The 27,939-nt window shown below is 35.6% G+C and overlaps 3 protein-coding genes across 4 annotated transcripts in view; all 3 read right to left on the bottom strand.

The window, feature by feature from the left end:
- Window positions 1–5,001, bottom strand: part of tmem104 (transmembrane protein 104) — an 84,560-nt gene extending 79,559 nt beyond the window's left edge. Inside the window, exons 1-3 of the mRNA XM_030142099.1 lie at window positions 4,761–5,001; window positions 3,067–3,133; window positions 1–122 (exon numbers count right to left, since the gene is read on the bottom strand). Coding sequence (XP_029997959.1) covers window positions 1–122; window positions 3,067–3,111 — 167 coding nt within the window. The 5' untranslated portion in view covers window positions 3,112–3,133; window positions 4,761–5,001. The remainder of the gene's footprint in view (window positions 123–3,066; window positions 3,134–4,760) is intronic.
- Window positions 5,002–6,153: 1,152 nt separating this feature from the next.
- On the bottom strand, window positions 6,154–17,058 carry LOC115424702 (5-hydroxytryptamine receptor 3A-like). Of its 2 annotated transcripts, XM_030142101.1 has the most exons (10): window positions 16,866–17,058; window positions 15,473–15,694; window positions 13,558–13,724; window positions 12,437–12,481; window positions 12,240–12,349; window positions 9,910–10,082; window positions 9,664–9,824; window positions 9,374–9,584; window positions 7,594–7,752; window positions 6,154–6,572 (listed from the first exon to the last, which is right to left on the bottom strand). In XM_030142101.1, the coding sequence occupies exons 2-10, from the start codon at window positions 15,510–15,512 to the stop codon at window positions 6,295–6,297; spliced, it is 1,344 nt and encodes a 447-aa protein (XP_029997961.1). In that variant the 5' UTR covers window positions 15,513–15,694; window positions 16,866–17,058; the 3' UTR covers window positions 6,154–6,294. The 2 variants fall into 2 exon arrangements, with proteins under 2 accessions (XP_029997961.1, XP_029997960.1); XM_030142100.1 differs by lacking the exon at window positions 16,866–17,058 and having other exon boundaries at window positions 15,473–16,006.
- A 554-nt stretch (window positions 17,059–17,612) lies between these two features.
- Window positions 17,613–27,913, bottom strand: tsen54 (TSEN54 tRNA splicing endonuclease subunit). Its single transcript, XM_030142065.1, has 12 exons — window positions 27,846–27,913; window positions 26,812–26,970; window positions 25,488–25,551; window positions 25,310–25,393; window positions 25,118–25,216; window positions 23,514–23,566; window positions 23,260–23,367; window positions 21,687–22,149; window positions 20,933–21,068; window positions 19,459–19,519; window positions 19,096–19,209; window positions 17,613–18,166 (listed from the first exon to the last, which is right to left on the bottom strand). The coding sequence occupies exons 1-12, from the start codon at window positions 27,899–27,901 to the stop codon at window positions 18,016–18,018; spliced, it is 1,548 nt and encodes a 515-aa protein (XP_029997925.1). The 5' UTR covers window positions 27,902–27,913; the 3' UTR covers window positions 17,613–18,015.
- Between the last annotated feature and the right edge of the window lie 26 nt (window positions 27,914–27,939).

A 27,939-nucleotide genomic window follows, 5' to 3' on the forward strand; every position in this document is an offset into this window, starting at 1 on the left:
CTCATAAATCCTAAAAAGGAGATGAGTGTGATGCTGACCACCCAACCGGCCATGGCGAAGGCTTTGGGCATCGTCAGAGCTCCTGTTCCTACGATCAGGTTGAACATGTACACCAGCCCCACCTGCATCGAAGACCACAGGTTCATTTTCACACATTCACATTAACTCTAGACTCTGCCATATGTTTGAAACAGTTCTATGAAAAGTTTTAGTTGAGTAATGATGAGTGATTCCTTAAAAAAAAAAAAATCATATTCTTCTGACACAGCTGGGGAAAACAGTAATAAGATTGACTTGACGTATTATGAATATCAAGTAAAAAGTGTCAGGTGATTTTTTTGCAGTTTTACATTTCTTTTTTCTTGCAAACACAGTCACTATATTATTAATACAGTATTTTCTGGATAGTTCTCCATCATGGGTCTTTCGTAGGTTTAATGTTTGTTATATATTTAAGTCTGTTTATAGTGATTCTTTAGATTGTCTTTGCAGATTCACACATTAGGTCTCATGCGGCAGCCTTCTCCTTTTCTTATGTAAACTAGCTTATCTCTCATTTCCTGAGCTGCCATGTCACATTCAGGATATGCATGTAACTGTGTAAAACTGTGAAATGTGTGTGAAAACTGTGTAATTGCATTAATGACCCAATATACATGATGAATGAGCCTGTGTTTAAACAGAGCATCAATAAATTATGAAGTCATTACGGTTTGCAATCTCTAAATTACTTCAAACTAAGACAGAATAAATAGATTTGGGGGGCAGCCGTGGCCTAGAAGGTTGGAGAAGCTGCTTGTGACTGAAGGGTCGCAGGTTTGATTCCGAAGTTTGGACATACTTTCAGTATGGACAACAACCGCTGCTTCTGACAAACAATTATGGAGTACTCGGCGAAATGTTTGTTGGAAGTCTTGACCTTATATGAGCAAATGCCGTGACGTAACTTGTTATAGACGTAACAAATTAAGAAGGAATTAAAACGGGTTGTAGAAATCCACTAGAATTTTGCAAAAATGAATATAAAGATAGCCTTGCAGCACCTGGAGGGTTCAAATTCAAACTTTTTGAACTATTAGGGTCCAAATACACAAATAAATGTACCAAAGACTAATAAAAGTGGGTTTAGCAAAATACGACCCCTTTAAGAGTCATTGAACTCTGCCAACTATATGTTCCGTTCTCCAAACCCACATGCTCCCTTCTGCAGTGATCAGTTCCATCAAGGTCAAAACTGGATGTTTCAACAGATAATGAAATTCATCCAGGACATGACATGTTGAAACTGTCAAGAGTTTAGTTATTTTTTCTTGTTAACAATAAACATAAAAATCATTTGCATTTGATAGTATCTCATGCAGCCACACCTTTTGAAACACAAAAAAGATTTTTTCACAAATATTTCATGATAATAATTGACATTGTGTAAAATTTTAAGGGTGTCAGAAAACTTTTGTCCACTACAGTTTGTATGTTTGTACAAGAGGCTCTGAAAAAGGTCATTTGATTAGATTGGTAGAGAATAATGAAAGTCCATTAGAACTTAGCAGCAGTTTGATGGAGTTGGTTCTTAAAATGTCTAAAATTCATTCCATTATTTTATGTGGGGTTTTGAAAATGTGTCTTATTGTGTAGTGGATATTTGTGCATGTTCTGTAGCGTTATCGTATGTGTTCACCTTTCATTCATCTGACCTAAATTAACTCTAAACAACTGATTCTATTTTATATTTGATCATTGATTTGTTAAATGAGAAATCTCGGGGTCACACAGGTTACATTCAAGTACCTGGTTTTTCTCTCTAATCAGACCGTTAGGGATCAGACTCCGGTGTAAATGAATCAACGTATTGTCACATAAGACAGCTGGACTAATTGGACAGCACTCCGTCCTATCAGATAACACAGAGCTTTAATGATTCAAAGCTTCAGCTGCCTGGAAGGAAAACACTCAACTCGCAGAACTTAACGCTTTGTGGCCAAGTCATGCTGATGTCGGCAAAGTGTGGGGCTGATATGAGTACAGACCATAAAGAGGCTCGAAATAAAGAGGATGTGGAAGCAGGGGAGCTTCCTCTTTAATTCTCACTGCACTTTCATGAGCATCATCTCCACTTACTGCCTGATATGCTCAGCAGGGTTATGTTTCTGCACTGACACTGTTTGAAACATAAAGTCATATTAGAAGAAGCACAAATTTTTTACCAAAGATCCTCAGGAGAATGTAAATGTATACAGTATACCACAGCTTCATAGCCTTATAACATGAGTGTTGTTTTACTGAGGTCAAAGTACTAAAGGCACTGAACTACAACTAAAGGTCTGCATTTAAACCGTTCAGTAAAATATGTCTTGTCAGCAAAATGAAGTTTAAGTGGGAAAAGTCAAAGAAAAATGGTCTGTGTCAGTGTTTTACTCTTATATTTGATGTTCTGTTTCATTTTACTACTGTACACCAGTGAAGTTGGCAATTTTAAAGGAGTTTAAAATCTGTGTTTAATCTACAGCGATGAGTCACATTCTAGATCATCATCTGTCCTCTGAGAATCATGCATCTCTAAAAAGCTAACTTTTCATGAGCTCAGAACAACTGGCTTTGTGAAAGTGCATTTTCCAGTGAATACAAAGCACTAGTAGGTTAACTGTTTAATCTGAATCGCCCATAGGTGTGAAAGTGAAAGTGACTGGTTGTTCATCTCTACGTGGCCAGATCGTTATTGAAAATGAGAATCTGTTCTCAACTAACTTACCTGGTTAAATAAAGAATAAATTAAAAAAACAAAAAGATAATTTACATTTATATTTTACTTAAAATGGATTAGGATTGCTGCACTTTGTCCTTCAGTTTATCACAAACAAATAAAAAAAGTATGAAACAAAAAAAGCATAAAGATGCCAAAAATTGAACTACTCGCTTAACCTATGTACTTCAAGTATGACTAAAAGTAGTATGCAGTATTTGAATAAAAGAGCTTAGTGACTTTCTGCCCCTGTTTATGAATTGAGGGTTGTGTTGTTGACCACAAATGACTAAAAAGCCACAACAAGTGTCTTGACAAATACTCACAAAAGCGGAGTAGGGCTCCCCGGTCTCTGTAATTCCACCTGCCATGGCTGGTGTAACTAGTCCTCACCTGAAAACACAACAGACAGACAGCTGAAACCAGAGTTGTCTACATGGATTAGCAGTGGATTACTAAATACACAGTAGAAGAAGCAAAGCAGTACAAAAGCTCTGCTGAAAATGTCTAATCTAACACACAGCGCTGAAGAACTGCATTCACAGGTCACAATAATTGACAGTTTATTATTATCATGGTCATCAAAATACTAGAGATATATTTTTAACACAAGCACACACTTAACATTTGTTCTCTATGAATCATTGCTGAGTAGGTTGGTTGTAGTGACTGAGGGAGCAACAAATGACCCACTCTTTCTAGCAGTGTTATTAGTATTATTTGAATAGAGTTTTTATTCATCAGTTCAGATCTGCACTATTCCTTTTAAGCTAAAAGTTTTTATCTGTTTTATCTGCTCATCTCTTTTATCTGTTTATCAGTTTTACCTATTTATCTGATTTTTGTTTGTTTTTCTCATGCCTTCTGCTGTAATGCTTTTAATGTTTTATGTAAAGCACTTTGAATTGTCTTGTACATGAAATGTGCTATATAAATAAAGCTGCCTTGCCTTGCCTAGTATATGTCAAGCTGCAACAATTACCGTACCTTCATTTTATTCATTTAAATGACTAGGGTCAGATCTCTGTTTCCTTTTTTTTTTAAATTTTAGTACGGTTTTGGTGCTCGATCTTCTCAGTCTGTTGATATCTAAGACCTAGAGGTATGTCTAAAATTAAGGTTAACTCACTGTATTATTCCCACAGGGAAAACCATTCACCCCATCCTACTATATGCACACTATTTTGTGGCACTTCTGTATGAATTTCTCACTACATGTAAAGTGTCATAACTGATTTACCATATAATGTCCTCTGCAGTTTGCATTTATCGGTGACAATAAAGCATTTTACTATACTTAATTTACAGATCTTGTAGATGTTCATAAATGCTCTGAGTAAATTTGAGGGATATTAAAGCCTGTTATAAACAACCCAAGAGAATGTGACTTCATGCTACATGTATCACTTTAACTAATATAATAACTGAATATAGAACAAACACATCCATACACTGTCATTTATCAAACTCCACTGGTTTGACTGGTGAATCAATGTTGTAGAAAATGACAGTGTTTCCACGTTCACAACGGAGCCTCTGATCTTCCAAATGGGTCATATCTGATGACCATGAAAACATGATAAACTGCATTTTACACCAATTATTTACATGTATTGATAAGAGCAGTGGTTCACAAGTTATTAAACATTTTAGCTAAGTAGATGATTTTGGTTGTTTAGGTAATGTTTAGGTTTAACAGGGTTAAAGATGAAGTTACAATGATAAATCATTACATGTGTGGCATCTGGACTGGATTTTAACATTAGAAAAATTGCAGTTAAATTACAGTGTAGGCACATGTTTATATAAATGGCTAAACGCTGATTCCACAGTAGTGATAGTTTCATTTAAGGCTTATGGTGTATAAATGCTGTCATTTTGAGCTAACTAGCATGGAGAGACTCGCTTGTTAATATGGTCCCTGTCAGTGTAGATAATTAGCAATTAAGGTGAGTTTTAACATCTGTAAAAAGTGCTAAATATGACCCCGTGTCGTGTTTTGAAGCCAACCTGTGCTCACCTTACTTCAGTTCACTTAGCCGCTATGCTAGCAGGACGCTCCGGCTGTCAACGGGCTAGCTAGCGGGTTGAATAAACGTAAACCACCGTGGCCACCGGGATAACATGAGCCGTGTCCCAGATAAACAAAAGCAGGCAAGTCCGTGAACCAAAATACCGATGAAACCCGCTCTGCCATGCGATGACAGAGCTCCAACAGTTCGCTAACTAGCTGTAAACTAACCATCCAGCTGACCAGATTCAGTGGCCCAAGCTAACATTTATACAACACATACTTCCGGTGGAGGCTTTCAAAATAAAACTGCTCTTAACAGTTTATAACCTTGTGCTTTTATTGTGTACAGTAAGTAGTTGGTTATGTTATGATATATTAAATCTGATTTTACGCTCAATTTATGGGTTTGCTCGGTCTATGATCAGAGCAGGGATCAAATCACGGGGTCAATTAAATAATTCACTATATTAACGCTTGATTTTATTTTTTTCCACATTTATAACTATTAAAAATAACCTTCTTACTTTCTACAGGGCAAAAGAATGAGATAATATTTAACCCACACGACAGCAATAATTGTGTTTCCGCCCCTCTAGGCTGTCCGAGTTCACAAAACGACCGAAGTGTTTAGCAGCTCGGCCTGTCATATGACACGTACACAAGTCACATGATAACACACCTGTGATTTTTCCCAAAGGTGTCACTGTCACAAGGAGAAATCAGACCCTTTTCTGTGTTTTCAGTAATATATGTGCATTTTAAAATATTAAAAGTTAAAGAACACTATTTGTAGACTGTCCAGATATTCCATAACTCAACTAAAATTCAGAAAAAATCAACACAAATGTTAATAAACAATGTAAAAATTAAAGATTACAGAATAGTACATCCCTTTTAAAGACATTTTCATGTTGTAATCACCAAGCAAATAAAAGGCAAAACGTCTCTTACCTCATCATATATTTACAGTTACGATAAGTTGTGTTTACTTGATAAACAGGAGTTTAAACATTGTTTTCCTGTCAAAATCACAAAAGGCTTCCATTTCCATATATAATGATCTACCTCCTTCAAAAACACATATTTGAAGTGATTTTATTTCTATTTAGCAATGAAATTAACAAAAGTAAAAGTAGCAGTCAGTGTTAAATGCAGAAATTGGCACAACCCGCCCAATAACTCAACGTTATGCAATGTAATTCAACGTGATTATAGTAAAAAAAAAACAAAACAACCATATTTATTTAATTACAAGAAAAGTTTTCTATTTTACTATTGGTTACAGGTACAAAAACACATTTCAGTGTGCAATGTATTATATAAAACATTTTATCTTAAGACTGATTTCCAGTTGATCCAACATAAGAAAAACACAATAAGATTTCACTGTTGTTTAATCACAACAGTACCAGTTTTCATGCTTTGTATGTAGGTTGTTGTCTCGTGTTACAGGAATAAAATGGGGATAAAACAGGAATTCAATAAGAGGAAATGTAGAAAACATGCAGATGTAAAGCCTGTCATAAGGAAGAGGAGTGAATCAGCGCTCATCCTTCTCATTCTGTATATAAGCTTCTATCCACTTCACATACATGAATAACAGAAAAATGACGACGGCTAAGAAGTAAAGGATGAAGAACAGACAGTCGATGACGTGAGCTATCCTTCTGAAGCAGCCAGGCTTCCTCCTGCCTTCACCTCTTGCTCTAGTCTCCCGTCGAAGCGCCTTCAGCTCCTCCTGGATTCGTCTCAGCAGGGTGCGATCTCCGTGGCGGTTCAACGGCGGAGAACAGTTCTCTGAATTTACATCATCGGTCACTGCAGATACATGGGTGAGACAGACCTCTTCAACATGTCTCACCTTTAAACCCTGATCACATCTTTCTTTAATGTGATTTTCTACACTTTTATTGTTGTCAGACTCACATCATAACTCCAGTATTATCCATGTTTAAGGAACCTGCTTGATGTTATTCAGCCAGAGTCAGGACTAAACAAGGTGAAGCTGTGTTTCAGTTCCATGCAGCTAAACAGTGGAACAGTCTTCCTGATGATGTGAGACAGGCCTCTACTCTGACAATGTTTAAGTCCAGGCTGAAAACAGCTCTGTTCAGCTGTGCACAGAACAACTGAAAGGGTTCCATCTGCACTCTTCTCTTTTACTTTATTTTAATAGATTATTATTTATTTTGTTGATTGTTTTAATTGTGTATTTTTAACATGTTTCTTTTCCATTTTTGTAAAGCACTGTGAATTGCCCTGTGTATGAATTGTGCTACACAAATTAATTTGCCTTGCCTTACCTTATTCACCCAAACTGACATCCAAAAATGATTCAAACACATAATTCAGCCTCGTCGTTGCACTGCCTGATATGTTTCTCCTTTATAAGCAGAGCTATATAGTTTCAAATAATCCAGCCCTAATGTTTTAAAAAGTCAAATAGTGTTTTGAGGGTTTTCAGTGGAACCACTTTAGTCTTATTTGGACTCTCAAAGACAGCATCGATTGATTTGAATTTCTTAACTTTCCAGGATCCAGGTGAGCATATTATGTGCACTTCACAATTCATGTTATAAAAAGTCATATTATTTTTCACAATTTGTATTAGGTCAGAATTCAGATGTTTTTCATTTTTTCATGATTTTTTTTTTTAAATTCTGACCTATCCACATCAGCACATTGTAAACAACAGAAAATTACTGCACTGGCACCCTTCTCCAAAGTGAGTAAAAAATGCACATTGACACATGTTAGCATTTAACATTTGACCTAGCACAAAAAAATAATAATGCACATTAACCAGTGTTATACTTTCGAGGCTCCCTTACAAACCCACCTTCATCATGTTTGACCTCCAGCTGAATGTCCACGCCAGCGTCTCCAGAACTATTTGCATCTTTGTCTTGTTCATTGTCCAAACTGATGAGGAAACTGACCAACATGGTCTCCAGGACACTGATCCCCACCATTGCGAAGATTCCAACACAGTAACTGGCTGAAAGAAAACGGTGCTTTGATCAATCAGTGAGTTAATTAGTCATTTAGCTTACAAAATACAAATCATACATGCAAATAATTTAAGGTTCTTCACATTAGGGCTGAATGATGCAGCCAAAAATATTATCGAATTAATAAGAAATAACAATAATTATGGTACATGTCTTTACAGTAAATAGCAAACAGCTCTAGTATAATATAAAAAAGATGTGATGATGATATGCTGAATGAAATTGACATCACCGTCATTTTGTTGTCTGGCCCCATTTCATAAAAATGCAAGATTAAATAAATTCCCTAAAAGAATAAAATATAAAACGAGTAAAATTGTGAATTAAATGATTAAAAGCTTAAGCAAAAAGTTGAGTTTTGACTCATTTTTACAGAAGTTCAATGAGTAAACAAAACTGAAAAGTTCAGTTTCTTCTGATGACTTATTGTTGCAGCTTTAAAAATCATAATAGTTAATACCAATAATTTATTCAACTCTGCATACACTTTTGTTGTATTTTTCATACTTTGGTTTTTGGTTTTGGTTGTTGTACCTGGTTAAATAATACATCTACAGTCATGGCCAAAAGTTTTGGCATCAACACAAACGAACTCTTTGCATAAATGTGATTTATTTGCAAATAAAACTCTTTGAAACTTATAACACAGGGGTCAAACATACGGCCTGTGGGCCAAAACTGGCCACCAAAGGGTGCAATCCAGCCAATGGGATGAATTTGTGAAATGCAAAAATTACAATGAAGACATTAACAATCAAGGATGTTAAAATCATTTTAGTTCCTTCGTTTTAGTGTAAAACAAGAAAATACACATGAAAATGTTTACCAGAAAAAAATGGGAATAACCTTAACAAATATGAACAATATGAAAAGTCTTAAGAGAAGTAAGAACAATTTTACCAATATTCCACCTGTTACAAAATATTTTGTGTATTTGTAGATTCACTGTGATCTGCAAGTTGTAATGCACATGTTTAAATGATAAACTGAAGCATAATATTGTTAAAATGACACTTATTTTTCTTAAGATATTTCAGGTTCTTCAGTGTTTATGTTATTCATATTTTTAAAGAATAGTTTGTAGATGTAAACATTTTCATAATGTAATTTTACTTTTTTCATTCTAAAACAGAGAAAAGTTTGGGGTTGTAATTATTTATATATTATTATGATAGTGTTTTACTGATCAGACACACTTGTGATCATTTTGGGGCCCTGTATGTGGCCCCTGAACTAAAATGAGCTTGACATCCTTGTTACAAAATGTTTATAATTGTTCTTATATTTACCAAGAAACATGGAAAAATTAATCCTCTTTCAGACAATGTGATGACCCCGACTGCTCCATTAAATCCAGTGTTAAATCATAGCAGACACTTGTTTGAATCCAAAAACCTGCTTTTTGTCATCATATTTTCCACTAAGCATGTATAAAATTCATATTGCCACGCTCAGATGAATCTCCTCTCCCTGAAAGTGAAAACGTTTTGAAGATATGAAGAACTGTCTGTGACTGAGGTGCCTCTGTTTGAGGACTACCCTGATCCAGATTCCTGTCCCTGAAGAACTTAGGGAAATAATATTTTTGTATGTTTGCAACAACCTCACCGATCAGAGGTAGGTTGTCTTCGGTGGACGGCAGCATGTCCTTGAGGATCAGCAGTAAGACGGAGATGGAGAGGAGCACGGTCACTTTGAAGCTCAGCTTTTCACCTCCAGCTTCGTCGATGAAGAACGAGGCCAAATCCAGGATGATGAAGTACAACAGAGGAATGATGAAGTTAATCAGATAAAGCATCGGCCTCCGCACGATCTTCACCTGAGAGAAACCAATCAAACTGATGATGATGATGATCCAAACTGTCTATCTGAGATGTTGCTTCATTTCTTCAACTTACCAAGAATAAAACATTGCTCTCAGGCCATTTTTTTTCAGCAGAATAATAATGCCACGTCTTTATGCTCTTGAGTTCCCATTCTCCCCTTGTTTTCATCACCCGATCAGTGAAATTGTTAAGTTGTGTGTCATTTTTAAGCGCTTTCAGTATCATACTGCGGGCTGAATGAACAGAAAGAAATTGTATTATTCACTGGGAAATTGTGGATGAAATAGCAAAAAGTGTGGAGGTGAGTGGTGTCATTACCGCTGTGGACCATGGATGAAAACGTGATGTTACAGGTTTGAGAATCAAAGGGAAACAAGGACAGGTTTAACTGGCAGGTGAAGGTCAGCCGCTGACGAAAGGTGGTGTACAATAAACCCGCAGGAACTAAACTAACGAAGGGGCTCATCTGCAGACTGCCAGTGTCTGAAGCACTGATGGGAAAGAGGGAAACGGCAATCAGACAAAATGGAGACAAAGTGTTGTTCATCATCACAACAGAAAACTTATCAATAAATGGCAATCACAAGGATCATGATGCCCGTTTCTCAGCCCAGCAGCTGAAAGTCACCTTCCCAAAATGAAGTATAGTTCATAAACAACAATGATTTTCTCAGTAAATCTGGGTTTAAAACAAAGGTAACACCTGTGAAGTTAATGTAGATGGGTCAGATTCATTAATAACCCTTAGATACAAAACTGAACCAGTGAGGTTGTTTTCTTGCATTATCTCTTTGTAATGAAAAGTTGTTATTATTTCATATTCCAGGTATTCCTCAAAAACATATTTGTGACATTATGCCATTTAAATTTTTAACTTACATTTTATAGATTTTATGAAATTGTAGTTTTCATACTACTACCACAAGCTTCTATAAGTGGGTCAAAATTGACTTGCATTCATTTTCAATAGAATTTCATCTGAATCTTTGATTCATTTATTCATTCTACAGCAAGACTAAAGGAGGTGCAGACACCATGGACCAGATGGTTTACACCTACACCTGCAAGCATCAAACACAAAGGTTTAAAAAAAAACATTTTAAAACTGTTAAAACATGTTAAAAAAATGAAAAATAAAATTTTTAATCCATTTAGGGTCCAGACACTTGTGCATCAAAGGGTTAAATGTACTGTTTCAGAGTAAACACAACAAAGAAAAAAATCAGTTCTGCCAATAAAAACCCTTTAATATGATGAAAACCACCTGGAAATCAAGGATTAGAAGCAGAAATGTTTGTTCTGAATGGGTTAAATATTAATATGACCCTGAGGATACACTAGGACTGGGTGATGTAGACAAAAAATGTTATGATGATAAAAAATTTTCATATGTTTATACAACAAAAATCACAATAAATGTAATTTCTTTCAAGTTTAGAGGCAGATTTTTTGACCTGAGAAAGTGAAGAAATGAGGTGATTATATGTTACAGTATTTGGGTTTTATCTGTTCATTTGTAGGTGAATTACCGGAGCTAAAACATCTACGAAGGAGAAAAACAACCAATAAGTATTTTTTAGACCATTATAGCTACTAAAAGGTATATTTTAGTAATAATAAATGTGTTTGAGTTTCACTTGTTGATTAGCAATTTAAGGTTCCATTAGACTTGAAATGAAGCAAAATTTAAGTTTATACCAGGGGTGATAAACATGTGGCCCATGGGCCAAAACTGGCCCAGCAAAGGGGTCCTATCCAGACCACTGGAATAAATTAGTGAAAATTACACTGAAGATAACAGTAAAAGGTTTTAGCTCAGGGGTCACATATAGACCCATTCAGTCTCAAGTGGGTTGGACCAGTGAAATACTATCATAAAAAAACCCATTTATAACGACAACTCCAAATTTTTGTTGTAATTTTAGTGTAAAAGAGTAAAATTACATGAAAATATTTATTATCAACTACCCTTTCATAAAGAAATGTGAATAAGATGAGCAAACACTGTATGAAAATCCTGAAATGTCTTGATTTTACCAAAATTCTGCCTGTTGCTAAATGTTTTGTGTATTTGTAGATCCACTGTGATCTGTACGTTGTAATGTACATGTGTACATGATAAACTGAGGCATAATAATGTTAAAATTCAGGCTGTTCATATTGTTCACATTATTTTAAAGGATAGTTTGTAGATGTAAACATTTTCATAATGCAGCTGTACTTTTTCCGCTATAAAACATAGAGAAAAGTTTGGAGCTGACATTATATATAGGTTATTATATATTATTATTCAACTGGCCCAGTTGAGATCATATTGGGCTTAATGTGGAACCTGAAATAAAATACATTTGACAGTCCTGAAATAAATTATATCACAGCATTTATTATCATCCTTTTATCACCCAGCTCCAGGACAAGCTCTAAATGTTGAATAATAACAATAATAATAATAATAATAATAATAATAATAATAATAATAATAATAATAATAATAATAATAATAATAATACAGAACATGATGTAAAAACACTGTTTCTGATCTAAATACAGGAGCATTATTAACATTACCAGTCATATAAATGTGTCTGTGTGTTGATCATTAAACCTGGAGACCCCATCGTGGTCATCGTGGTCTAACCAGTACCTACTCCTCTTGGATGACCAGGTCCGGGATCCAGAGCAATGACCTTGGTACCGTTATCAAGTCGATCTCACAGAAAAGCATCGGATTCCAGGTGAGGAACTCATTATTCCAGATCTGTCACAAGTAACATAACATCAGTATAGTTGTAGATAATCAGCTGATCAATAATCAATAAGGTGTTAAAGGTTGGTTCAGTCTCACCACTTTGGTCCAGATGTTGCCAACAATGGTCTGAGTCTTTTCATCCTGAGAAAAAATACATATTTATCAGCATTCACAATAAAAAGAACAATTTATATAATGAAAAATTAAATATGACTCTTATGAAAATCCATTTAGCCACATTTTACACTGATTTTCACTGATTTTGTTCATATTTTATTTATTTTTATTAATTTTATAAACTATTCTGTTCATGACTATTTTCTTCATTGATGTTCATTTTTGTAAGTATTTTGTTCATTTTCTTAATTATTTAGCTAATTTATGTTCATTTTGTTGATTAATTTGTTCATTTTTTTGTTCATTATGGTTCATTTTACTATTTGTTTATTTGTATATAATTTTGTTCAACTGGTTAATTTTCTTAATTATTTTGTTGATTTTGTTTACTTGCTTGATTATTTTCTTCATAGTCATCATTATGCTCTTAATTTTTTTCTTCATGTTCTTATTTCCCTAATTTTTGTTAATTTTCTTAATTTGTTTTAGTTGATTTGTGTACATTGTGTTACATTTTTTCATTATTTTGTTGATTTTTAGTTATTTTGTTCGTTATTTTATTCATTGTCATGATCACTTTCTTTATTTTCTTAATTATTTTGTTAATTTTGTTGACTGTATTGTTCATCGTTGTAGATTATTTACCTTATTTGTGTTTGTATTGTGCATTATTTTGTTGACTTCTGTTCACTTTCTTAAACATTTTATTAATTTCCTTGATTTTTTTCTCTTTATTCTCCAATGGTAACAACACTGAAAACGCTTCTTATAATTATGACAATATCTCTAATTATGCAGTAATCAAGTTAAATTGCATTTATTTCTAATATTTGTTCCTTTTACTGACTAAATATAATTCATTACCTGTAAATAAGTTATTTGAAGGTGTGATTTTCCTAGTATGTGTTTCATCTGTTTATTCTAATGTTAAATTGTGCACATGCTGCTTTTTATTACATATAATTTACTTGTTTTAAAGTGTTACAATACATTTCACTCACTTGCTGAAGTTATTTCTTTTTCCTTTTCTGTCTTTTCTTGAGTGTTTTAACTATCCAACATTTACTTGATTTTCTCAGTTTTATGTGAATAACACTTACCACGTCTAAAATACCATATAACATCAGGTCGATCCAGACCTCAGTGGGTTTTGTCCAGTTTTTAACAGGACGCACCGTGGCCAGAAAGTCGTTGGACGTTGTGAGTCTTAAATGATTCCAAAGTGCCAGGTATGAGCAGTTTGATGACTCGCTGGAGGAAACACCAACTGGGAAAGAAACAAATCTGTGAATAAACCTGCAGCATCTTCACCCAGTCATATGAGGGAGAGTCAAAAAGTTCTCAGACAAATGTTATATTTTTTAAATGCACAGTATTTTACAAACAAGAACATGCTCAAACTTTTTTTTGATGTCTTGTCTTCGATAACTTTCCTCATTCTATCTTTTGGAATAGGTGTGTCTAAGTTGTGTTTTATTAAAACTGTCTGTTCAACCTTTCTTAGAATGACAAATCTTGAAATTAGAGCCAACACTAAGTTTTTCACCAAACTTGACTGGAAGCCTGTTATGATTATTGATGCTTTACAAAAGGTTTATGGGACTCTTCATCATGTAGAGCTGTAGTTTACAATTGGATTAACCCATAAAGACCAAGTGCTATGTTTATGGCAGTTCCCAAATTATTATCTTCTCTTTGTTGAACCTTTCTTAAGTAATTTATCACCATTTATTATAATATTATCCTCTGTATTTTGTGTTTTTTCAGTGAAACTCAGGTATTTTCCTATAACTAATTTATTGATCATGTGGATGTTCATCAAAGCTCAGATTAAAGTTGATAGTTATTATATCAGAAATAGAGAAAACTGAAGAAAAAGTGACTTTTTCAGGACAGGTATCATTAACTGAACATAAAAACAAGTGTCTCCATCCGCTGTCATTTATTAAAGTCTGTAGGTTTTACTGGTGAATCAATGTTATAGAGGATGACAGTGTTTCCATGGTCACTATACAGTCTCTGAATGTCCAAATGGATCATATCTGATGACCATGAAAAGATGAAAAACTGCATTTTACACCAACTGCATGTATTGATAGGTATTAAACATTTTAGATCAATAGACAATTTTGTTCAATGGTGGATGTTTGGGTCTTTATGGGTTAAATGCTTTAAGGACAGCAGAGAACAACTTAAAGACGACCCATGGGAAGGGAGACCCTCCACTGCAAAAAATCAAGAAAATGTTATTATTGTGCAGAATCAAGTTGAAGCTTTCAGCCCGCTGGGTTCCAAAGACCAACTGACTCAAAGGGCTGACCTTTCTTTAGTCATTTTCACCAAAATTGATGCAAATAAAGACTTTTTTTTTAGCTATCTGTCACTAGGGATGTAACTTGGATCTACCAGTCTGACCCAAAGAGCAAAATCAAAGCAAAAGAGTGGCATCCAAACCAAGCAGCTGGATCTGTGAAATTCAAGGCAGAAGTCTGTTAAAAAGATTACGGCCACAATTTTTTGGGATTCAAAATGAATTATCCCAAAAAATTTTCTAGAAGAACACTGTTACTGCTAGTTATTATGAAGGTGTTTTAAGAAAGCTGAAGATCACACTGATGAAAAAAAGTCAGATTTTGTTTCATCATGACAATGCCCCAGCACATTCTGCAAAAGCTGTCAGAGCTAATTTGGGAGAATTTCAATGAGAAATTCTTCCACATTCTCCTTATAGCCCTGATTTAGCTCCATCAGACTTTTTTTCTGTTCCCAAAATTAAAAGAACATATGACAGGCATTTGATTCGAAGCAAAAAAGCAGGTTATGACTGGTGTCAAAGACAGTCCCAGTAATCCTACAAAGAAGGAATCTACCGATGGAAACATATAATACAAAAGTGTTTAGACTCTAATGGAGCTTACGTAGAAACATAATTTAATTATCTTGAAAAATAAACTTTTTATTACATTTGTCTGCAAACTTTTTGACTCTCCTGCGTATATTGTTTTTAAAACTCACCGATGAAAGTGAAGACGGCGACAGTCCGGAGCAATGACATGACTGTTTCCCTTCAGCTCAGTGTGAACAAAGTCTTTTAAGAGCAGCAGAATAATCAGACATCATTAAGTCATGTTAATGGGCTGTCACAGATGGAGAACAGGCGCTCTTCGCTCTATTGTCGTCCTGCAGCTGATGCACAAAGTCAACATGGGTGATGAGGCAGTTTTCAGTGTCAAACACCTGCATCAACGTCAAACACATGACACATGACCTGAGATAATTGCAGCCTTTAATCAGAGGATGATGGAGGGTTTTCTATTGTTAAAACAGACAAAGTCTGAGTTCCTGTTTGTGTGTGATCCAAACAAAACTCCAAACCCTGAACCGAGTCACACTGTGGACAACACAACTCACTTTTATCATGTAATAAATGATATTTAACTGGTTTTAACACTTTTACTCATCAGACCTGAAGCACAAATCCTTCATATAAAAGTATTTAACAGGGTTTGTAGAACTGATGTCAATTTTCTTGATTTTATGTTCATGCTCTTCATTATTTTGTCCTTTTCTTGATTCATTTCTTTATTATTTGTTCATTTTTATTGATCATTTTGTTGATTCTGTTTATATTTTGTGCATTTTCAAACATTTTCTTTATTTTATGTTCATTTGTTTTCACGTTTTTTATTATTTTGTCATTTTCTTGATTATTTTCTTCATTGTTTTTTCCTTTTTGGTAATTATTATTGATCGTTTTGTAGATTTTGTTTATTATTGTGTGCCTTTTCCTGATTTCATGTTCATTTGTGTTAATTTTCTTAATTATTAGTTCATTTTCTTGATTTTGTTGATTATAACTACTTGCAGCATTGTACCTGTGGTGCCACTGTACGATAGCTTGAGGCTAAAATCGCCCAGCATACCTCACAACATTTGAATACTGACATAAAATTGTGCCTAGTAGATAGTTAGGTAACGTTTCTATTCATTTGGCGGTGATCAGGCCTGTGAAGGCTGAGTAAAATCCGTACAAACGCCCTCCTGTGCTGCAACATCGATCGGACGGACACAGAACATGCATTATATAGGATTACTTATTGGGCAAATTTTCATCCATTGTTTTTATTTAGTTTATTTTTGTTGACACTCTTGGTCATTTTCTTAATTTGTTCATTCTTTTTAATTGTTTCAAATATTCTGTTAAGTCTGTTTATATTCTCTACATTTTTTGTCCATTTCCTTGATTTTATGCTCATTCTTGTTCATGTCCTTGGCATTTTTGTGAATTTTCTTGATTTAATTTTCATTTTGTGTTCACATTCTTCAATATTTTGTTCATTTTTGTTAATTGCATTGCTTATTGCAACTTGCTCATTTTTAGGATCATGTTTCACTTATTCTTCATGACCTGACCTGACTCTCCCTGGACTTGGAAAGACTGGCTCGGAGGGCAGATTTTGAAGAGGGGCTGCATGCGGGGCTTATCCATAGTTATTGTGTTACCTGGAGGCACCAGTTTAGAACGTAAGAACTGCTCTGCTGTGGAAAAGGCAAAAACAAAACACACTTTAGACGCCTCAAGTTCAGTATTTTCTGTCAGACATCATGTCATTGAAGGTACCAAGTTCCTCTTGGTACATCTTACAGCAAAAAACAGAAAATGGTGGTCATACGCTACCATAAACAGTTTATTTCTGTTATTGTGCCAGTGTATTGATCCATAATAACATGTTAAACACCAAAATAAATACCTACTGTATACAGTCATCATTTATCCCACTTTAATTCATCTAAATTTACCCTTTAGTGGACTCAGATCCAAAGTGAATCCATTTACATGCACACTAATACTCCAATCACTATCCGATTTCTGGAGTTATCAGATCAAATGATTAGTGATCATGTAAACAGTATAATCTGATCTGATTTATCAAATAATTTCTCTCCAATACTCCGATGTCTCTGCGCATCTATACCTGATAATCGGATTTATTTCATTCTTTTACATCTGCACGTGTGAAGAAATAATTAAATCATAGAAAACAGAAGTGACTTATTCAAAAGTGAGAACAAAACAATAACAGGAAATCTGATTTGACCATAACTACGTACGTACATACTCTGAAAGAAATTCAATGGATTGAAGTGTCTAAACCAAGGTTTTTCATTAAACATATTTCTTAAGTGCATGTAAACATGTCAGATCTGATTAATACAATTATCTGAGTACTAACAGTTATCAGAATTGTATGGTCATGTAATGATGTGAATGAAATAAAAGTCATCTCAAAATATGTTTCTAAATGAATCAAACAGCTGATAGAATCTGACTTGCGTGCAGAAAAACAGATAAACTTCAGGAGGCTGACTGTACTAACTTAAAGGAGGAAATGATTTATTATTAATCATTTGTTTTACAAGCCATATTGGGTTGATCAGTGAAGTCTGCCATCCCAGCATCCCTCAGAAGGTCCAGTCATCTGCTGACGTCTGGAGACACATAAATTAACTTTGACATATTATTCCAGCAGACGTTTATTTGGTCCATGCTTTGTGTCTCAGGGGAACACGTCTGTCGGCAACTGGAAGTCTTTAAATGTGTAGAAAGAGATGTCGCCGTGATCCACCACTGCAAAGACCACTGGGATATCTCCGCTCTGAAACGCCAGCACTTTCATCACTTGGAGATCAGGAACAGGACTGTTGAAACTGACGCAAAACAGGAAGTGGGCTAAATTAATTCAATCAAAATTCAGACAAATACAGCTGCAGCTAGTAATTCATATAAATAAATTGATGATTTTTAACGCATATAGAGACACAAACGTCCACCACCGACCAAAAGCCTCTACTAATCTAAAGTGTTTAAAACCTGTTGATCCACTAATCCTATCAATACATGCAAATAACTAGTGTAAAATGCAGTTCGTCATCTTTTCATAGTCATCAGATATGACCCATTTGGACGTTCAGACTACACAGTGACCATGGAAACACTGTCATCTTCTATAACATTGATTCACCAGTAAAACCTACAGACTTTAATAAATGACAGCAGATGGAGACACTTGTTTTTATGTTCAGTTAATGATATCTTTGCTGAAAAAGTCACTTTTTCTTCAGGTGTCGCAGTTTTTTAATATACCCTCGGCTTTATTCCGAGCTTTTAAGAACATCTGCATGACCAGTGAATTAAATATAGAAAAATACATGATTTTCACTGAAAAAAAAAAAACAAAAAAAAAATACAGAGGATATTATTATAATAAATGTTGATAATTCAACTTACAGGTGAAATACAGAGAAAAATTCATTTGGGAACTGACACAATGTAGCACTAGGTCTTTATGGGTTACTGCAGAAAATTTGTGAAAAAGCCACTTGTAAATTCCCAGCATGTATGAAAAGGATCACATATAAAATTGAAATGATTTCTCTGATAGTCTAACATTTGTGGGTTCCAGATTGTCAAAGTGCATGTTTGCTGCTGCAACTTTTCTATTGTTGCTCCAGTTCTGCAGATTAATTAATATGACAATAACTAAAGGAGATAATCTCAAACTGCGCTGATGTTTACTCAAATGTCATTTCCTGTAAGCGAATCTTGGGTCAACACGCTGTCAGGTGGCGTCACTCACCTGCAGACACACATCCGCGAGTAGGGTTTCCCTGGATTACTCTTCTTGAAGTCAGCCACCGTGTCGGGTTGGTAAACATTGAAACTAATCCTCCACTCGTCTGAGCTTTTTAACCTGAGAGGACAAAGCACAGTGTCGTCCATCCATAACCCAAACCCAGAAAGTCCATAGTATAACACACATCATCCTGGGATGACAATGGACACACACTGAGCTGCAGCTTGTTGCCTCTTTGTTCCACTGACACTGAGACATGCAGACTTCACATAATGCCCTGTTTATTTTCCTCCCTCTGGGTGTTCAGTTGTTTTTACACCAAAAATAGACTCTTCTGAGTGTAATTAAAATAATAGTGAGTGGTACCTGGATGCCCCTTCAAGCAAATTCGTTGATTTAATCACACTGATTTTCTCCAGTAGCTTCCCTGAGAAAATAGAAATGAACAGAAAAGCATTTAAAAGAGAAAACTCAAACCAATAAAGCACATTCCATCTGTTCAGTTTGTGTCAACATTTTCCTTCTTCTCTGTTTGTACAAAACGTAGTCAATTCCTAACATTTTCTCCCCTTTTTGCTGTAGGAAAATGTCACATTTCCATTAGTTTGCTATTTGCTAGAAATTGGAAAGTCTTTTTTTGTAGTGTAAAGTCTGGTTTAGAAGGATAAGTCTACATGATAACTCTGAATTTGTATCTATACCAGATTTATCTTATTTGTGCAAAGAGCAGGTGTGTCAAACTCACTTTAGTTCAGGGGCCACATACAACCCAATAGCATCTTAAATGGGCCAAACCAGTAAAGTAATAACATACGAACCTATAAATACTCGTTTTGTAAAAATTTTTCAATTTGTTTTAGTGTGAAAAAAATAAAATTACATTAAGAAAATGTGAACAACCTCAACAATCATGTACAACCTGAAATTCTTTAAGAAAAATAAGTGCAATTAAACAATATTATGTCTCAGTTTATCATCACATTACAACTTACAGACCACAGTGGTTCTGCAAAGACAAAACATTTAGTAACAGGCATAATACAGTTAAAATTGTACTTATTAAGTATTGTAAGTATTATATTCTTTGGACCTTTGAAGTTGTTCGTATTTGTTCAGGTTATTCACATTTTATTTGTGAAAGGATCGTTTGTAAATGCAAAACTTTTCATAATGTAATTTTACTTTTTCATATTAAACAAAGAGGAAAATCTGGAGTTGTCATTATTTACAGGTTATGTTATTATTTCACTGAAAATCATATTGGTGTGTATGTGGCCCCTGAACTAAAATGAGTTTGACACCTTTGATGTTTAATATCTTCAGTGTAATCTTTACTCTTTGCAAATTCATCCCACTGGCGGGTTTGGACCCTTTGGTGGGCCACTTTTGACCCATGGGCTGTATGTTTGACACACCTGGGATACAGTATCGTCTCCAGTTTTGCCAGAAGCTGATTAAAAACACATCACAGCTCATGCACCTTGTTTTTAATTTTACCTTGTATATATCCTTTGTTCCCTGTTTATATCCTTATATGTTATATATATTTCTTTTATCTGTAGTGTAAAGTCAGCTTTTTGTGTAGTTCAGAATTTCTTTATAGTTTTTGTATACGTCAATATTTTTCAGTATAATTTTGTTATATTTTTATACAGTGTTTTTGAAGTTTAACTCTTTGCTGCTAAACAGAAACAGAGCTGCTAAACTGATGTTCATTGTTCCTGCAACAGTGACAAAAAAAGATCTATTCTATTCTATTCTATTCTATTCTATTCTATTCTATTCTGCCAGAACTCTATCAGCCATGAGTTTACGTAATAAACCACATCATATGACTCACCATGAGGAAGCGGTTCCGTCGGGTCATGCAGAGGAGTGACCTCTCTGTTCCACAGGTGATCTGGTTGATTTCTAGGCTTCGCCTGACGTCTCGCCAGAAGTTCCCGGTACTCAGACCAGTTTCTGCACCGTCGGACCTTTAAGGAGCACAAAAAGTCATACCCCATCGAACCAACTACAGACAAGGATGTTATTATGAGGCTTTTCTAGGGAAGATTCCAAAAGATTTATAGTGAAAGGTCATTTTTTATGCAACTGGATATTCGAAACACAACTATAAATACAACTTACATGATGAACAATAAAAACACTAGCAGCCAATAAGAATATAGTTGAATTCACAATTATGTTCAGGATGTCATGTTACCATTGATTTAACTTTTATTATTACAAAAGGTTCTCATCCCATCTGGGCATTTTCTGACACTTTGGCCAAAGGTCCTGGGCGTTGGTTTTCCTCACCATGGGAAACCAGCAGAGGGATTCACTACTCCCTCTAGTGGTCACATAAATCCGCAGCGTAAATAACTTCAATTCATATCTCTACAATCCAATACATTGGCATCTTTGACTTAACAGTTCTTTATTTTAACCACTAAGGATCATTTTAAGTAATTATTTGATATTTGAAAGAAGAAATACTACATATAGATCCTGTTTAGCCTTTCATTGAAGGAGATGTAGTGTTAGCCTAGTGGAGCAAAGATGAAGAAGTTGTCTATTCCTATTAACAACTGAAAACAGACCAAACACACCTCTCTGTCTCTGTTAACATCCCAGTGACGCCTCCTCTTGTCCTTCTCTCTTTTCTGCTCCTTTGCCGACATCTTCACCTTCTGTAGGTTTATCCTCTGCCTCCAGGGGGCAATGTCACACACACCTACAGTCAAAGCCCTGGGCAGCAGAGCAGGGTCCGGGGAGGAGAAGCAGTCCGACTTCTGGTCTCTGGAGCCCACGTCAGGGAAGCAGATGGACCTGAAGTCCCAGCGTGAGGAGCCAGAGGGGGGGCCAGGGTCTGAGCGACGGCCCGAGTCCCTGAGATCATCCGTCATCCACCAGGTCCGGCTTCTGCCGTCAACGGCTGAACTCACAGTGGCGGTCTGAGCCTCTGGAGTCCCAAGAGAGGCTGATTCTGGTTTTTTATCCTCCTCTCCTCCATGGCTGCATGGTTCCTCCTCCATCCCCTTCACTGTGTCTTTATCTGGAGCTTCAGTAAAACTACAAATAAAGAACAACAAACACTCAAATGTGTGTAGATGCACACATCACAGTTTTTTGCACTTGTTTTAGATATTTTCCTATTTACATAATCCCTCCCTTTTTCAGTCCTACAGTATTCACTACTTTATATCAACTGTGATGAAGAACTTTGCTTCATCACAAATTGCACTTCCACGGATAATGAATAATATTGATGCCCCATATAACCATACTGACCACAAGAGGCCGGTGAAATCACATTAATTTTGGGGGGTGTCAATAATCATGGCCGGTTTCTGTTTTGCATTTTTAAGGAAAGAAAATAATTACATTAGAACTGCATTTACCCATTTAATAATAACATTTAATAGTGAAAATAGAATTAATTATTGAGTCATGATACATTCAGTGACATAGTGCACAGGTTTTGTCCATGCACTTAATTCTTCTTGGTTTTTCATAGAGCTCTCCTGTGTGGAAACACTGCTGGTGGTGGCCCACCTATTATGGTCCAATTCACAGACTGACACTATGATCATTTTATTTGAAACACTCACCTTTCATTATAGCAGCCGCTCAGTGTAGAAAAAAAATCCCTTCACATGCTAATCTTCCGATTACCTCAGAAAGGTGCAGTGTCATTTTTACCCCCGTATTATTTTTGTACTTCCGGTGTTTTTGTACATGCATTTGGTACAGCAGGCAGCATGGTGGTTTTACACCTGTATTTTTTTTACCCCCATTAACTGTGTAGTTTTGAATATCCAAATAAAGTGAAATTTACTGTAGTAAATGATAAATAAACAGGCTAAATTCAGTACGACAGATTTCACTACCGGATCACAACCAGATGTTTACATCGAAAAGAATTCAGTTGCACATGCCCAACGGTTTGGAGCATGCGCATAATTCTTAGGGGACAAAAACTGTTCAGCGGCACAGAGTGCACGCCACTTATTGAAAATAGTGAGCATTTGTACATTTGTTTCAAATGTATGGTGTGGCGGCAAGGATTTAGCCATGGCGGTGTGCCACGGCAAAACCTTACCAACGGAAACCCTGACAGATATATGTGAAAATACGAAGAGGCATAACATTAATGTGGGGGTGGACTCAGCTTGTGTTTACCTGGAGGATGACAATGGGCTGGGGCTGCGCTTCCTCTTCAGGTGCCTTCCTCCTCGGTCACGTGACTGAGGCAGGTTCAGCTGCCTCACATAAGGCGACGGCTCCGAGCTGTAACAAAACAACAAATATAACTATCAACCTCATACAGTCATCAAACCTAACCGGATCACCAGCACCAACAGGTTTCATGAGCAGCTTGAAAAAACAAACAAATTACGTTTAGGTGTATGAATGTGGCATTCAGGTGTTGTTACCTGGGATCAAACCTGTGCACCACATAACCAAGCCTCTTCAAATGTGCAAACACCTCAGTGGAAGAAAAACAAAGACCAGTTAGACCAATGTTTGTAAATAGGGATGCACTGATACCGATACCAGTATTGGGTGTTGGGTCCGATACTCAGCGTTTGTACTTGTACTTGTTAAAGTACTCCGATACAACTGCACCGATACCACTGAAGGCAGTGTGACATTCGCAGTTAAGTGCAGCAGGTACGCGGTGGAGGAGTAATAATAATAATAATAATAATACATTTTATTTATAGGCGCCTTTCAGGACACTCAAGGTCACCGTACAAAGTTGTAATGTAATGTCAGCAGTGTGGAGATTTTTCAAAATAAATGACAGTGACAAAAGTAACACTGACTCCAAGTAACGTTAAAGACACAGACAGATACGGATGGAGCGTTCTGTCCGTCCTCTGCCTACATTCCATCCATTTTTCAAGTGCTCATGGATGCGTATCCAGATAGAGAATACCACCAGGAACCGTGGAGGTAGAGGATCTTTTCAAAGAACGACTGTGTGAGTTAGTGAAAAAGTACTGACATATTTATCACAACTAGTACCCTCATCAATATCAACATTAGTATCCACATTAGTGTTACCTCTGTCGTCTCCATGTTTGTTATTACTGACTTTCTTCTTCTCAAAAAACTTTACTTTTCTTCATGGTATTTGTCCAGTATGGTTAATTAAGAGTGGCGCCCCCTGGTGGATTAATTGAGAAACACTCATTCCAACGCATTAAATGTCAGTAGCAGCACTTTGTTACAGTCAGACTAATGACAATGACAATAAAGCACATTTACAAAAGTAACTAAGAACTGTAATGGTATTATTAAGTACTCATATTGGTACTCGATATCGGGAAGTACTCAAATGTTAATACTTGTACTTGTACTTGGTCTAGAAAAAAGTGGTATCGGTGCATCCCTATTTGTAAAGACAGGATTCCCACAGATTCAAAGAAACAAAATGTTAAAACCTTTCCACGACCTTCCCAGGACCATTATATTATTACTTCCATGATCTCTGAGGTCATGGACAGATTTAGGCTGGCTGCTTAAAGTATGATTCTCTGTTGATGATCATCTAAAAAGGAAAAACAATGAAGCTAATGTTTTAATAATACAGACCTTAAATTCTGCTTTGTTTTCAGTCAAATAGCAACAAAAAAAAAGAAAATCTTGAAAATAATCAGCTTTAAAATGTGTCTTTACAAGCCCATCCATGCATCAGGATCCAATTTTTACTGCTCCAAACTTGCTGTGATTTATTTCAGTGAAATGTTTGACATTAAACTCAACTTTATGACACGATGCATCCTAATTTCACAATGTTTTATTGAAGGATCAGCTATAGATCCACATTTATGAGCTTTAATTTTTCAGTTCATCTTATATTCTATTTTTTTGACTTTATTAACATCCTTGAATCTATATGAAACTCACATATGACCTAATTTGGTTCAAAAAGCTAATTTAACCATCTCAATTTCCAGACCTGTAAAATTACTTCTGCAGGGTTTTTTTTCATGTGTGAACATTGTAAAGATGTTCAGGATTTGAGTTATACCTGATATTGCAGGAGGTTCATTGTTTTCGAGGACAGAAACATCTCATAACCATCCTGGATGGACAGCGGCAGATCCTTGTAAAACACTTGCACGTTCCCCTGTCCATACAAATACAAAAAAAAAATAAAAAATACAAATCAATATTTTATAGGACTCCGTATGTGTTATGGAAGTGAATAAATGCAACTCACACACTCCATCAGGTAGAGAGCTTCTTCAGGGAGGAGGTACTGTTTGCCCTCAGTGGAAAAACCCATTGTCTGCCAAAACTTTCCCTGATCAGACCAGTAGAGGAGGATGTGTATGAGTGAGTATTTAGATTATTGCCTAGTGTTTGTGTTATTATTACTGGTCTCATAACAGACTCACAGCTGGAGTTTGAAGCTCCACAACCTGGTTGTCTGGAATCCATGAGGCCTTCACGAGGCTCCCTCTGCAGCAACATTAAGACACATGATGTACTTTACAGCTGATTTACAACACATGTATCAAAGTTCCAAATGTTAAATCAATTTTTATTCTATTATAATGTTGTCATCGGACACCAAAGCTTATCCCATTCTGGTAAAATCATTATAAAAAAGTAACAACGCAAGTACAAGCTGCTTAAAATAAGGGATGTTCAGGTTTGAGGGAGCCAAATTACTTTTTAAGATGTTTTTCCAAGACATCATTGGTCAGATTTCAGTCCTTCCATTCATATAAATAACAGTCCAACAGGCTTCATAGTTACTGTGGTGAACCAGTCTTACCCATGTTTCAATCCACTAACATTACATTTCCATTTGTCCATGACTAATGTTTCTGCTACTGATGTTCAAGCTGCTAAAGTTCATACCTGAACCCCTCCACCCATGAATGACTATTGGAGGCTCCACTCATTCCCATTTCCGTTAGGATAAAATGATCAACATTAATTACAGATTTGACAAACTCTTTACAAAGATTTCTAAAGCAAATAGAGCAATATCATTTATTGTGTCTGAGGAATTTTTAAGACTTTTGAGTGTCAGATTTAAGGATTAATTATCAATTTTAAGGATAATTGAGGCCTCGATTTAAAACACTCACCTTCAATTCTTTTTAAAAATCTCTGGACATGCTGTAAGAATCTCTTTGTAGATATACATTCTATTATGTTTCTGTTGGTTCTTTTGGTCCAATGTGTGATATTTTTATTTTGATCTCCAAATTAATGTTTAAGTTGTTTTTAAAGCAAAGAAGTCAACAGATTGCAGTGACTTTAATGTAAGAATTTTATATTTTTCTTTTGTTATTTCAGACTTTACAAAGAATGAATGACAAAAGTTGAGAATACCACTTGTACTTGACAGCAACTACAGTTTATCAAGTCTCTGTCTAAATAATCAGCAGATTAATTGGAAATCATCATAAATAACCATTTGTGACAGGTCTAGATTTAGAGATCTTCTTGCCTTCATTTAGTTGTTCATATCTATTGTGTTGAGTTATTTTTTTTGCCTGGGTTGGCAAATTTCCTTTTGTTGATACTTTCAAGAACAGTTAATTAACATTCTAACAGTTCAGAAACTGCTGAAAAACTATGAAACACACCTACATTTCCACATCAACCTTGTTTGTATTTACTTTGAATCATAGTTTTTATTACAACACGCCAATCCAATCTCAAAGCTCTCATGTCCTTGATCACAGAAGGATGGACAATACTCACAGCCGCTCCACTCTCTCCTCTGATACGAGGCTCCAGTGTTCATTCAGACTTTCCTCCAGACACTGCCTCTGCTTGTCTGAGTCATCAGGGAAGAAGTCCTTCTGTCCTCGCATTGGAATCTTGTGGCTCCTGGACCGGGCTGCGAACAACTCTGATGGTCTGGGATGTGAATTAAAGACAATTAGATTACTTTAAGTTTAATAAAGTAATTTCATTTACTTCATTTATTATTGAGTTCATCATGGTGTTTGTTTACACTATCTGTTAATGGATTAATTTTCTTTAATTTAGTTTACTTATGCATACTTTCTTTCTGGTTTGGTTACTTTTTGGATCATTTTGTTGCTAATTAGTTGATTATTTTGTTCATGTGGATTTGTCATTGCAAGAGCCAGATTAGTAGCAAGGAAACAAGAATGAAGGACTACTGTACCTCCTAAATAGTTCTTTGCATGTTGTCAAATTGTAGCTGTGGACTGTCACTTTAATCCAGTTCTCATTTTGTTATTGAAATGTTCTGGGCTGGGCATGACAGTGAGTCATAGGATTATGACTCACTGTCATGGGTCCTTGCCTTAACATGTTATATTAACCCATAACGTACCATACGATATACTGTCCATGGAAGCAAGAAGTCTATTTATCCAATTATTTCTTAAATGACTTTATTACCAAAACTGTTTTTCACCAAAAAATACAGCGGAGGGCGACAAAGAGACAAATAAAAATACTGCTACTGGTATATAAAGGATAACAGGTTTAAAAAGTCACCCCTACACCTCTGAATAAAACTAAGACTACAGTTACATGATAAATAAATGGGTTTTAAAGGTGATTTGAGTGATGCTGATGCTACAGTTCGCTGCTAACTGTAAACTAGCATTTAGCATTAACTTAACCATGTGTGGACATAAAACGAAGCGCTCAACAACATTAAATAAGTGACACACATCTAATGAACAGTAAAATGTATACAAGTTTGTTTTCAGTGGTGATAAACGGGCTTACGTTTGTAAAAAGAGACAGTTACGTACGTTAAAATTTCATTAAAGAAGTTTTCTCCAGTGTGTGTCTTGTTTTGGTCCGCCATGTTGGACAGCCTTCCGCCACCGCGGTGTCTGCTGGGTC

Source organism: Sphaeramia orbicularis, chromosome 8 (assembly GCF_902148855.1).
Source record: "Sphaeramia orbicularis chromosome 8, fSphaOr1.1, whole genome shotgun sequence".
In the NCBI taxonomy this organism is placed as follows: Eukaryota; Metazoa; Chordata; class Actinopteri; order Kurtiformes; family Apogonidae; genus Sphaeramia; species Sphaeramia orbicularis.

Coding starts and splice junctions, on each gene's coding strand:
- LOC115424702 (XM_030142101.1), bottom strand. CDS start 15,512: ATGTCATTGCTCCGGACTGTCGCCGTCTTCACTTTCATCG. Junction 10,083..12,239: donor GACCTGGTCATCCAAGAGGA/GTAGGTACTGGT, acceptor CTTTCCCATCAG/TGCTTCAGACACTGGCAGTC. Junction 7,753..9,373: donor AGACAACCTACCTCTGATCG/GTGAGGTTGTTG, acceptor GTTTTCTTTCAG/CCAGTTACTGTGTTGGAATC.
- tsen54 (XM_030142065.1), bottom strand. CDS start 27,901: ATGGCGGACCAAAACAAGACACACACTGGAGAAAACTTCTTTAATGAA. Junction 25,394..25,487: donor TGGAGCTTCAAACTCCAGCT/GTGAGTCTGTTA, acceptor TGGTCTGATCAG/GGAAAGTTTTGGCAGACAAT. Junction 19,520..20,932: donor GACGGAACCGCTTCCTCATG/GTGAGTCATATG, acceptor CTATTTTCTCAG/GGAAGCTACTGGAGAAAATC.